A 12475-nucleotide genomic window follows, 5' to 3' on the forward strand; every position below is an offset into this window, starting at 1 on the left:
ATGTACTCGATTCGAGGTTTAGCAACCATTGGTGGGCATGGTCTTATGTAAAGAAACACTGACGCCATTTGCTCATGTTTTGCGTACGCCATTTTTATCTCTGAAGACAGCAAAGCAAGACAATCGTGTATCCCTTTGCCCCTTCGAAACCCAAATTGAGTATCTGAAAGAAAGGAGACCATTTGTTTCCACCCATTTATCCAATCGGAACAAAATGATTTTCTCCATCAATTTCCGAATGCAAGACAACATCGCTATTGGACTGTACGAATTAAAATCGGACGCAGGTTTCCCACACTGAACAAAATTGGGCTATAAGCTTTATTAGAAATTCTAGTATTTTCGCACTACTAGAAAATCCAATACTTTTTATCAATAGAGAAAGGATTGAATTTATAGGAATTCCAATGAATTTTAAAGCAAGCCAAATTCATAAAATTTATTGTTTAATGTAATGAAATGAATAATTTTATCGCGTAATAAAATATGCTCGTTCAGTTTATTAGTTTTATTCAAATTTATTTCCATGTTGAATAATTATATGAAGTTTTTATTGATAGTCAATACATTTTATTCTCGTCTACCAAACAAACTCGATCGACAATTTCACACACAATTCACTACTTTCTGGAGGACTAGCAATGTACCGACAATTCATCTATGCTCAAATTTTTCGTTTAAATCGGGTGTGGTTAAGGTGTTGGCCGCTGACCACATTTCGTATTGCTATCTGGTGTTTCCGTCTGCAGACTACATTAGATTTATTTTTTTCCGACTATTCTGACAATTTGATGTAATCTAAAAGCAAACCACAATTTCAATTTCAACATAAATTAATTTTTAAAATCGCGGATTACCTGTTCTGTTGTAGTATAAAATCGTACTCGCAGCCGCTCAAATCCGGAGTTTTTCTTCTGGGCTGCTACCCCTCTGGGATACAAAGATTTACCTAAAGAAGGATACATATATCATCAATATCCACGGCGCATTTTGAAATTTATCAATTTCTATTTCGATAATCACATTAAAAATAATTTACTTACCAATCGAAAAACCAACAAACTTGAAACGAACTCAAGTACACGGAAAGGACGATTTATCCCGCCAAATGTACTTTTTTCAAACTGATGAAATTTATAGGAAATTCTTGTATACTTTGCTTGGGACAGAAAAATTTTGTAATCTATTGGACTTTCTTATAATTTTTACTGGATTTGTCTTTAGCTTCTATTAGTACCAGAACTATAAGATTTATTGGATCAATCTTTTAAATTTCATAGCCTGGTTTGGTTCAGTGAGGCTTTTGGCTAGCAATAACTCTCACTTGTCTCCAATCTTCGGGAACAATGTTATGCTCCATCCAAGAATTGATTAAATAAATTCAACAAGCGAAATTTGGCGGCCTCCGGGAGGTTTTTCAATAAGTTGAATTTTATTTTATCGAATCCTGGAGCTGAATTGTTACAAAAGAGGAGAGCAAGTGAGAATTCGATCATTGAAAAGCTGGAATCCAGATCGCATCTGTTCGGAGACACACTTCCGATGATTTTTTGCACAGGTGTGGAATCTGGACAGATTTTCCGTGAGAAATTGAAAATCCATTTATGCGAATGTTAGTGCTTAAGAATGTTTCCCGCGACAAACCTCCCACAAAATTACGCCTATGCGCACGTTTTTCCCCTTGATCAGGTTTTCAAATTACTGCCCCTATTCGCATATGAGTCCCATGTGCATTTTCAGCGTTTTTGAGTTATCGATAGAAAACGCTTCTTTGTGCTCCAATTTACCAATAAAACAAGTTTTTGTTCGAAGTTTGTTCCCAAAATTTCGAAAACAATATGACCCCTGATGTGTCCCATGTGAAAAATATTCGCATATGAGTCCCATGACCAAAATTCAGCGCCAGAGCTTACAATTAAAGTAAAGGATAGATAGAAAATGAAGTAAATCAATTATTTAATGCTTAAAACATTAATGTACATAAAAATTGATCGTAAAGTAGCAAAATGATTCCGAAGAAATCTGGTTCATAGTCACAAAAAACATTAATAAGTCACAGGTTAATTCTACCAAAATTATTTTTTCGACAAAAATCAACCGATGAACAACGCTCAATAGATCAGTCTTCGGTCAGGATGGATCCTTCGTGGGTGATTTCGACGATCTAATGTGTGATGGTGGTACTTGAAGTGTTGTTTCGGTAACAAAATAACAAACTTTTTTCATTACTTTTTTCTATATGCACAACAATATCAATACCACTGTTTTCGTTTATTACCCAGGAAGATTTTCCCGGAAGAAATCTCCTTCTTTGTCTTGAATCCAGCAGACTTTTGGTCGGTGTTATCCACGTATCCGTTTAACACGCATTGAATTAACGGCGTGTTCGTAAATTGATTTGTTCTATCGAAGTGATTTTTTCTATCGATGCTGGCGTTCGTAAATTAAACAAACTGTATGCAAAAGCATTGGAAGGTGATTTGACATCTACCAAACAAATCGATGCATCACCCAAACAAATCAGTTTACGAACACGCCGTAAATGATGATGATGTCTTATAAATTCGCAGCAATTTCATACGAATGAAAACAATGTTTTGGAAAAACACATCCCACTTGACGAAAAAACCTTGATTGAAACCAGTTTGGAATCAAGATCTTTCGAAAATTTTCTTCCGTCATCAAAAAGTATGGTAAACAAATGGAAAAAATATGTTAGAAAAGTACTTGCCACTTGCCGGTAACTTTAGCACCAGAGACTCATTTGCGAATAATCTCTGATCGAGGGTTAAGAATATTCGCATATGAGTCACATGAGTGTTTTATTGAAATTTCTCCGTAATTATTAGTTAGTATTAGCGCAAAAGTAAACAAAAGTATTCTTTAAAGTGTTTTCTATTCGAACTATTGATAGGTTTTGCCAACAAACGATGCATACGGTTGTTTTCATGAAAACAAGTTTCAAACTTTACAAGCGTTTTTCTCGGTTTGCAGTTTTTACACATGGGACTCATATGCGAATAGGGGCAGATTACTGCTCAAGAGAAAAATACGCGTTGAAGTTATCCAGAGTTCCGTGTTTCCTAAAAACTTTGAAAGCGTTCGATTTGTCCACTGACACGTTATTTATTGGAGTCTCATCTAAAGTTGGAGTGCCCGCGGGTGGGGAATTATTTTGAGGCGAAAAAGTCGCGCGGAATCCGGGGGGCGGGGGGGGGGGGGGGGGGAATCAGTTTTTTCTCTTTTTGCTGCAATCGCTTTTTTATTGACGCTTCCGGAGGGCTGATTGTTGGTATTTTATTGGGAACTTTTGAGGCCTTTGTAGCTGTTTTCGCACGTTTCCTGGAGTAAGCTACGAAAACAAATGGTGTCTCTTCATCAGTGGTGTCTTCATTGTCAACTGGCAGAGCTGAAAAAATATTACCTGACAGAGGATGAGTCGGGGAAGAAGCGCTCTTCAAAATGGCGGCGTAAGAACGATTCGATCGTTCTTTCAAAGAGCGCCTCCCCTTATCCCATCGACTCTGAAATGCCTCGCACACAGAGATATCATAAGGTGAGCCCCCGCAATAGACACATTTCTGTTCTACTGCTGAGCACGCTCCATCCTCATGTATATCTCCGCAACGAGGGCAACGTGCCTTGTTGCAACAATGGGACTCAGTGTGTCCCATTTTAATGCACCTTTTGCAACTCATTGGGCGAGGCACAAAGAGTCGCACAGGAAGCCTCAACATTTCGTCAATCTAAACGAAGTGAGGGAAGGCGGTACCCGCAAAGGTCACGCAAAATGAGGCTGAAGGCGAGTACACTTTAACTCCATTAACGACGCTTCACGTAATCTGCCTCCAGACTCATTTCCGTAATCACGCCCTCGATCTCCACGTTTCGAGACGGAATAAAAACATGGTATTCTAGATTAAAGAAATTGTTGGCAACAATTTCATTAGCAGCCTTTCGGTCAGCCACTACTACGCGGAACTTGTCTGGTCTCACCTTGGTCAATGCTGTACCACATTGAGAAGTTTTCCATCTTTTTTCTGCCGGATGAAGAACACCCAAGGACCAGAAAAAGATATACCAGAAAAAGGTTCGGAGCCGGGTTGTTCTATCTTCAATCGTGGATGATGGAGAACTCTCAATCATCCGAAAATGATCTGCATTTGAGGGACTAGCTTCATCTGAATCCTCCAAATGCACCTCATTCTCGTAGATGTCGTTTTCATCATCGCTTCTCGGTAAATTTCACCTTTTTTTTATTTTCATGTAAGTTCGGAATCACAAAGCCTGGGGCGTCTTGGGAAATTCACCCATTTATTCATTTGGAGGCGGAATGATGAACGGTAATGATTTTGTTCCTTGCTGGGCGAATCGGGTGACTACTATAGTCACCTCTCTGTCTACCTGTTTCTTACTTGAAATGATTTCTTTTTGCTACTTCTTAGAATACCACGTAAAATAACATTTTTTTTATTTTTTTTTATTTGCCAAAAAGCAGACTCTCGAAACGTGTTAATAAGTCAAAATATTTTCCCGGAAAATTTTTTGTTGAGTATTTCCTTTAAAATAGAAAAAAGATCAAACTTATACCACTGCTTATACCTCAATCAATACTAACATTCCTTAGTTAATACTTCCAAAAACTTACAAACTATCATCCAAGTGGATCCTATTCCAACGTTCTTGATTATAAATGCGTTCATCACCTCTGGTAGAGTCATCCAGGAAGTTATTCGGCGTGCTTGTTACAATTTTACAGTGATACTTTTTGGTAAATTTCGATATAACGTACTTCCTAAAGTTAAGCTTAGTTTTCAGAAATTTGAACGAAAATTTTCTCCGCTGTTTTTTTGATTTCTTTACGTTGGAATGTGCTGAGATATCCGTAGCACTCGTGTCAGCATTGAGCAATGCATCGAATTGAAGTTCTCTTCGAGCACTTGTTGAAGGTCGTGAGACCGATGTAAATTCAAAATCACAACTTACCCACGATTCTTCCGGTGTGTGGAGCTTGGAAGCTGATATTCGATTGGCATTCTTCAATGCGGATTTGTATAAGGGAGACGCTTTGCGACGATAGTTTCTGTTTTTTTTCCTCCCGGAATTTGTGCTTAGTTCTTCGAAAAGATCACTTAAACCCGGAGAGCAAGGCACACATTTGATGCTTGGCTCGGCAGCATACTTTTTCCGCAGACTGTTCTCTTTTTCGATGGTTTGCCATTTGATTAAACAATCACGACTGTGACTGTTCAAAATATGTTTTGGAAGAGCTGATAAATAGTAAAACAGCGATCCACAATAAGGACAAATATTGCTACCACAGAATTTGATACTGGAGTCTGGAGATTGGACTATTTTAGATAAATCTTCTTCGTGACTTTTGAACAAATGATGCCGCAATGTGAATTCGAATAAATATTCATCCGCACAAAACGGGCAGTGAAAGTATTTTGAAGTAGTCAGCAATGTTTTTACGATATTTTTCACCAAATTGTTTAGCTCTACTTTCTCACGACCGTTACTTGAGTCCATCGTAAGGCTCAACGGGCAATTTACTGGTTTTCACTGGAACGTAAAGATTGATTGATTAAAAAAACTACCTAAAATAAATTTAACATTTAGGAATACCTGTTCACAATTTATGTTTAAATTTTCGCCTGTTCAGCAAGTAGAAAATTGTAATAAATTGGCTAACTTCGAATAAAATTTTATATTTATGCTAACTTTCTGTTTTCTCTGGCGAGGCGAGATCGGCCATAAACTTGGATGCCAGACTGGGTTGCCAGGTGCCCAGATTTGTTTGTGAAACACGTGCACGCTCCTTTTTTTTTAACTCAAAATTAAGTATGACCGAGGTTCAAATCATATCAGCACCAACACGTGAAAAGGGTCTATGTTCATTTATGACGTTTCGAGAAAAACGCGTTTGAAAATTTTGCAATCTGTTTTAAATAGCTAATTTAAATTCACGAGGAATCTTCCAAATCTATGTGGTTAAAACGGTGCGTAGGATCATTCTAAATATGTTTTTATCGATACGACGGTGTAATCATGGAAAAATAGCTCGCAATTGTTTATAGACCCTAGCTGGAGTATGAAATTCGTCTAAATGTTTTATACACCCTTTGCTTTGTACTGTATGTCTCATATGTGTGAGTGAGATTAAGATAAAATTTGCCCTATTTTTTTTTACAAAGGCTTATGGTTCTAGCTACAGGAGTGAGTGAATAGCTTTCCGCATTCTTCCCCTTTTAATTTTTTGCATCTAGACCGTTTGCTTTGTTGTGGAGTAAAGGGTGTATAAAATAATCTGTGTGAGGATAATGTCATTTTATGGCTCTAATTTTTTAGATCCTTTACTCAAACTGCATTATAAATCTTACGAAAACTGAAAAGCTAAAAACAATTTTTGTGTTAAGTAGAGCTCATAATGAGCTATTTAAATCCCCTGAAAACGGGTTTTGTTTACTTTGTCTTTTATACCCTTTTCACATGTTGGTGCTGATATATGTAGTTCGATTCTTATGAGCTTTAAGTTAAGAGTTAAAAACACTCATTAATAACCCAAAATTTACTTCCAGGTCGCACCAAAACGTTCAGCTATTTTTCTTTTCTTTTCTTTTTTTGGGTGTAGAAAAAGCAACAATCGATGCTCAGCAATGCTCTTTAAACAAAATCTTTTTCTTTTGGCCGTGTTGCCTCATTTGGTACTCGTTTTGTATTGAGCCACTGATTTTGTTGAAAGGTAATACCTATATATAAGAGTTTAATTATGTTCTGGTTTAATATGAATTATAATTTTAAAAATAGTTAACATTTGCTGCAGGATTTCTGTTTGGTGTGTTAATTTATGATACCCCTCGAATGGATAAACTCCACTTTTAGTTTAGGATCAGATTTTTTTTTTCAACAAATTTCACTCATAACGAAGTATTTCAAATCTAATCAATTGAAAGTTTCACCACCCATCTTTGTTCAAACATGTTCTTCTAGCATGTAAAAATCGCGTCATTCCTGTCAGGATAGGACTTCAGTACCTACTTGCGAAAATATTCGAAAATTGGAATAGCTTCCAAATACCGAATTTGGTCTCTTAGACAGAGCAGAGTAATTGCATGGAGGTTACCCGGACACTTCCTAAGAATTTAAGGTTATAGAAAGCAACTCGATATCAAAATTTTATAAATTCTTCAAATATTCCTCCCTTTCATTATATTCATTACAGATATCCGCTTATACATATGCATCAATTTTTCACCAATCCTAGCGAAATAACAATTTTATGAAAGATAAAATAATACTGAACGAACCTTGAAATTTGTATTCATCGTCGAAAATTTATGTTGAGAGCATTTTGGTGGTCGGTCCCACAAAATAAAAAGATTGTTATTTGTTTTAATTTAGATTATATTGGCAACATTTTACCCCTTTAAAAAGCGTGTTACTCACAGTTCTGCCTCGTCGGACGGTTCACAATGTTGCGACATGAACACGGTGATTTCCCTCCATCCGGAACCTCGATCCTCCTTGGGCGCGAAACTCGGAGCTGGCTGGCTCGCTCCTGCCGTTTCCGCTGCTGACGTCGTTGCGAAATGGCACTGCGGAGGCTGCGCCGTCGTGGATTGGCCAGATACCCAATGGCCCCGACAATTCAGGAATGACTCGCTGGCCGAATTGTTCCGGTTTCGCCGACCTAGCTTTTCCGCTTCCAGGCACTGTTGAACGGTCCATGCTCCGACTTTGACCACTGAGGAGGAACCGCATGGGCTTTTCCGGTAACGACACAGTAGACAGCCGCCTTGGCTGTTCCGGTCTCGTAGCTGCTGAACGACCCGACTGTTGATATTGCTGCCACCGGGTGCTATCCCCTTCACTTTGCCGATTCCGTTGCAAATCCACAGACCACCTGGCTGTTTCGCGTACCACCACCGAACGCGGCCGTCCTGGCTGGGCCGACGTTGATTGGACCGAACCGTACTCTTCCAAGTTCGCATCTCGACTCCCAGGGAGAAGCTTCGTGTGCACCCCGCGACTTTTTTTTTTCCCCGGAACTCCACCTGACGTCTGTCATTTTCCGCCACAGCCACTGCCAACTTTTCCGAACCGAAAATTGCCCAGTCAGGAGATTTCATCCGACAATTTGTCCGATTTCGGACGAATTTGGCTTGATCTTCGACTGAAGTTTTCCAGCCAGGGTTTTTAGTTTGTCAATCCGCTGCACGCTAGCAAAATTTTGCTGAGAAGTGGGTTTTTTATTAAAAAATGTTGCCAGTTCGCTCGTGACATATCAAATTGAGAGAGACATTATTCAATGTTAATACAAATGCAACATTTATTCTAATTTTTTTTTCAATTTTGTCTTGATGTAGTGATTTTTATGGCTATACAAAAACAAATACAGGCCAAAAACCGCAAAATCATATAATTTTTTTCACACTCGATTGAGTGACTGAAAATAAATTTGGCTTTGTGTGCATTTTTCATTGGTTGAAGGTATTATTGTTTGAGCGTGTAGAAAAAATGGAAAAAAAGAAATTCCCGGTAACGACATCTAGTGGCTCTTAGCTGAGTTGCAAAAATGGCGTCGTTTATTTTGAAATAACGGTTGGTATTTAATTTCCGTGGGATTTCATTCGGTTCCAATCATTCATTAAAATAGTACACGTCATCCAGAATCCGTCAATCCAGAAATATGGAAGAAGGGATTTCTGGATTTTACACATTTTCCTCTCTAAGCGCCTCTTTATTTTACACATTTTCCCGTTTCAAACGCTTTTTGCATAATGTGTGAAACGCTCACATTTCGTTTCCTTGAGCGGTGTTTCATATCAATGTGCAGCAGTACTTTCACACATTTAATGTGTTTGTCACTTATTTCCAAAATGTGTGAAATTTCACACAGTAATGTGTTAAATGTTCTGTCAGTGTATGTAGAATTTTTATTAAGCGGGTGGGTATATTCACGATATTCACTCATGAAGTCATGACAATTCATTCTCTCATTATTGTTACGGAGCTGCCTCTGGAAACTTTATGTCCATATGCACATCAAAACAGATACGCGCTTTTGACTGTGACAGATATTACTTTTATGCATTATTTAAATATTCAGAACATTCAAAAATAAAAATTTTGTATTTGTTGGAAATCAATCCGACTATTCTTCAATCTGCAGTGTTTCGATCCTTGAAGGTATGTAAAAGTTTCCTGGCAACGAATAAATAGCGAATAGTTTAGAGTAAGCGAATAAATTCATTTTAATGACGTGTACTTATTTTCCATACATTTTATTAGTACTGCGGACACGGCATTTTTGCGGATCTATGAATAGTTGCTTGGGAAGAAATATACCTTTTAGAAACGCTCTCGTTGAAAATAATTAAAGAGGAGTAGTCCAACGTGATATAAGGAGACCAGATCGCGTGTACCATGAGCGTCCGCAAGCGCCAGGATCGCAACGATCAGGAACAGCTGCTGATAAGCGATACAAATAATCAACCCACAAGACACCATGACGAGGACAGACAGGAGCCGAGTGACCTCCGTGGAGACTGGGGCAACATAGCAATTTTGTTTTTTCTTTATTTGCTTCAAGGAATTCCGATAGGACTGGCTTCTGCGATACCGATGCTATTACAGAATCGAGGCGCGAGTTACAAACAGCAGGTATGAAAAATAATGATGTGGCGTTTTCTTAAAAGTAGGTGTGACAGCAGGTATACCAAAATTTCTAATGGTGACTTGTCTTATCACCTTTGCCACCTGAAACGCTGATAAGTGGAGGGTAATAGATAGTTGAATATGCATCGCTGTATTGCGTATGTTAATATGGTACCTATTACATATATTATATTTTATGTTTTGATAGAACTTATGGCACCGGGACACAGTCCTTATGGTTTTTGCGCTACAAGGCATTTGGTTCTCACCCCCTAATATAAAAGTACATATAATTACCTTAATTAAGAAGAATAAATAAATATGTACCTACATTAAATATGTTATACAATGCTGAATGCTAAGTCCTTCATGCTACTAGAAAAACTACGGCGTGTTCGTAAATTGATTTTTTCTATCGAAGGGATTTTTTTTATCGATGCTGGCGTTCGTAAATTCCAAACAAACGTATGCAAAAGCATATGGAAAGTGATTTGACATCTACCAAACAAATCAATCGACTGATGCATCACCCAAAAAAATCAATTTACGAACGCGCCGCTAGAATGTAAAGCTTCGACCACACCCGGCAACTTTAACTGCGGTTTCGGTTGCTGAGGCTTGTTTATGTTTACATTTGATGAGATGCACATCTCAAGTTTCCCGACAGTTATGAAGCCTATATAGTCCACATTAGGCAACATGAACTGCGATTTTTGTTATGAGACGATCTTTGTTGTCTGTTGTTGTTGTTGGAAACCTGATACGGTCTCAGTGTCTCCCGAAGAAAATGGGAGACGCTGAAACCGTCTCGAGACGAACCGTCTCCTAGTGTGGACTAGGCTTGAGAGACCTTCAGCAACCATGATGTAAACATAAACAAGTCTCAGCAACCAAAATCGCAGTTCAAGTTGCCGAGTGTGGACTAGACTTCATATGCTAGTTTTGTTGATCTCATCGTAAAAGTTTTATGTACTTATCTTGATCTATCTTGATATTTTTCAGGCGGAGTTTAGTTTCGCCCATTGGCCGTTTAGTATGAAGTTGCTTTGGGCTCCAATAGTGGATTCACTGTACTGGTCTAGATTCGGACGCCGGAAGTCATGGCTTATTCCAACACAGTATTTAATTGGCATATTCATGTTGATTCTTTCAATGCAAGTCAATCGTTGGCTGGGATCTAATGATGAAGGCGGAACAGTCACGGTGGCACCTAACATTCCAATTCTAACAGGAATATTTTTTGCGCTCAACTTCCTGGCTGCAACCCAAGATATTGCTGTTGACGGATGGGCTTTAACTATGTTGAAACGATGCAATGTTGGACACGCATCAACCTGCAACAGTGTTGGACAAACTGCGGGATATTTCCTCGGATACGTCGCGTTCATGGCACTCGAATCGGCTGAATTCTGCAATGGATATTTGCGCTCTGAGCCATCGGATGAAGGTATGGTAACCCTTCCAGGTTTCTTGTGGTTCTGGGGCTTGGTGTTCCTGGTGACGACTACTTTGGTGGCACTATTCAAACGGGAATCGCTGCCTAATGCTGAACGCGGTGGCGAAGAACATATGGAGCTAGATATTAAACAAACATACAGTTTATTGTTGGATATTATCAAAATGAAACCGATACTAATTTTAACTGCCATCCTACTGACAGTGAAAATAGGGTTTGCCGCTTGCGATGCAGTAAGCTCGCTAAAGTTGATAGATGCAGGAGTCCCCAAGGATAAACTAGCGTTGCTTGTGGTCCCATTAGTCCCTCTGCAAATTATTTTGCCACTTGTGATAAGTAAGTATACCACAGGACCAAGACCAATGGAAGTCTATCTCAGAGCAATTCCTTATCGAATTGGAATGACCGTATTGGCAGCAGCAGTGGTATGGTTCACTCCAGTCATGATCTACAATAACCATGTTCCTTATTACTATTATATGATCTTGCTGACCAACTATGGGCTCTATCAAATTGCTCTCTATAGTATGTTTGTGGCAGTGATGGCGTTTTTTGCGAGAGTTAGTGATCCTGCAGTTGGTGGAACCTATATGACCCTTCTTAATACGTTGAGTAACCTTGGCGGTAACTGGCCTACAACTGTTGTACTCTGGATGGTAGATGTATTAACGTGGAAACGATGCTCTATAAACGACGATAATACATGCTCAAACACTACTGATCAAGAGGTAAGTTTTTATACCATACAATATAAAAAAAATCAACAAAATAACACATCTCTTACAGATTTGTACAAACGATGGAGGAAAATGCAACATAGAAATTGACGGTTACTATATAGAAATAGTAATTTGCTTGGTTTACGGAATTTTGTGGTATCAGTGGGGAAAGCACAAAATTCGATATCTGCAGAATTTACCACTTAATGCATGGCGCGTTGTTCGTAGACAACGAGCACATACTAGCTAGCAATTAATGAGGATGATCTAGCCTGGACATACATAGTGAGAGATCCACCGAAGAATTAAGTTGTGATGTGTGCGTTATTACTTTGATTTATTATAGATCGGATATATTCGTTTATGTATTTTAATAGTTTATTACGGACGACAGCAGCTAAGTTGATTTTTGTCAGTTTTTTCAACAGCGACAAAGTGAGATGCATTTTTGCTCTAGGAGCATGTTCGAAATGGCACAATTCCAAATAAAATAAAATTCCAGTTTCCTAGTGAAATATTTGAGAAAAATTTCAGTTTTTCTAAACATAGTTCAAAAGGATATGTAATTTAGTGGGATCTTTCGTAAGATAGGCAGAAGTATTTGATAAACATTTATATATTGAATTACATGTTAGTTTGT

The 12475-nt window shown here is 38.4% G+C and overlaps 2 protein-coding genes across 3 annotated transcripts; one reads left to right on the forward strand and one right to left on the reverse strand.

Annotated features, from left to right (window-relative positions):
* Window positions 1-4388: 4388 nt before the first annotated feature.
* LOC129755095 (uncharacterized) lies at window positions 4389-7258 on the reverse strand. The gene is made up of 2 exons (XM_055751426.1): window positions 5629-7258; window positions 4389-5565 (listed from the first exon to the last, which is right to left on the reverse strand). Exon 2 carries the CDS (start codon window positions 5530-5532, stop codon window positions 4645-4647), a length of 888 nt encoding a protein of 295 aa, XP_055607401.1. The 5' UTR covers window positions 5533-5565; window positions 5629-7258; the 3' UTR covers window positions 4389-4644.
* A 1746-nt stretch (window positions 7259-9004) lies between these two features.
* LOC129755776 (acetyl-coenzyme A transporter 1) lies at window positions 9005-12464 on the forward strand. 2 transcript variants are annotated; one of them, XM_055752422.1, is made up of 5 exons: window positions 9005-9192; window positions 9295-9666; window positions 10663-11844; window positions 11903-12120; window positions 12182-12464. In XM_055752422.1, exons 2-4 carry the CDS (start codon window positions 9430-9432, stop codon window positions 12083-12085), a joined length of 1602 nt encoding a protein of 533 aa, XP_055608397.1. In that variant the 5' UTR covers window positions 9005-9192; window positions 9295-9429; the 3' UTR covers window positions 12086-12120; window positions 12182-12464. The 2 variants fall into 2 exon arrangements, with proteins under 2 accessions (XP_055608397.1, XP_055608396.1); XM_055752421.1 differs by having other exon boundaries at window positions 11903-12464.
* Window positions 12465-12475: the final 11 nt, after the last annotated feature.

This window comes from Uranotaenia lowii, chromosome 3 (genome assembly GCF_029784155.1).
Source record: "Uranotaenia lowii strain MFRU-FL chromosome 3, ASM2978415v1, whole genome shotgun sequence".
NCBI lineage: Eukaryota > Metazoa > Arthropoda > Insecta > Diptera > Culicidae > Uranotaenia > Uranotaenia lowii.

Coding starts and splice junctions, on each gene's coding strand:
- LOC129755095 (XM_055751426.1), bottom strand. CDS start 5,532: ATGGACTCAAGTAACGGTCGTGAGAAAGTAGAGCTAAACAATTTGGTG.
- LOC129755776 (XM_055752421.1), top strand. CDS start 9,430: ATGAGCGTCCGCAAGCGCCAGGATCGCAACGATCAGGAACAGCTGCTG. Junction 9,667..10,662: donor GCGCGAGTTACAAACAGCAG/GTATGAAAAATA, acceptor GATATTTTTCAG/GCGGAGTTTAGTTTCGCCCA. Junction 11,845..11,902: donor CAAACACTACTGATCAAGAG/GTAAGTTTTTAT, acceptor CATCTCTTACAG/ATTTGTACAAACGATGGAGG.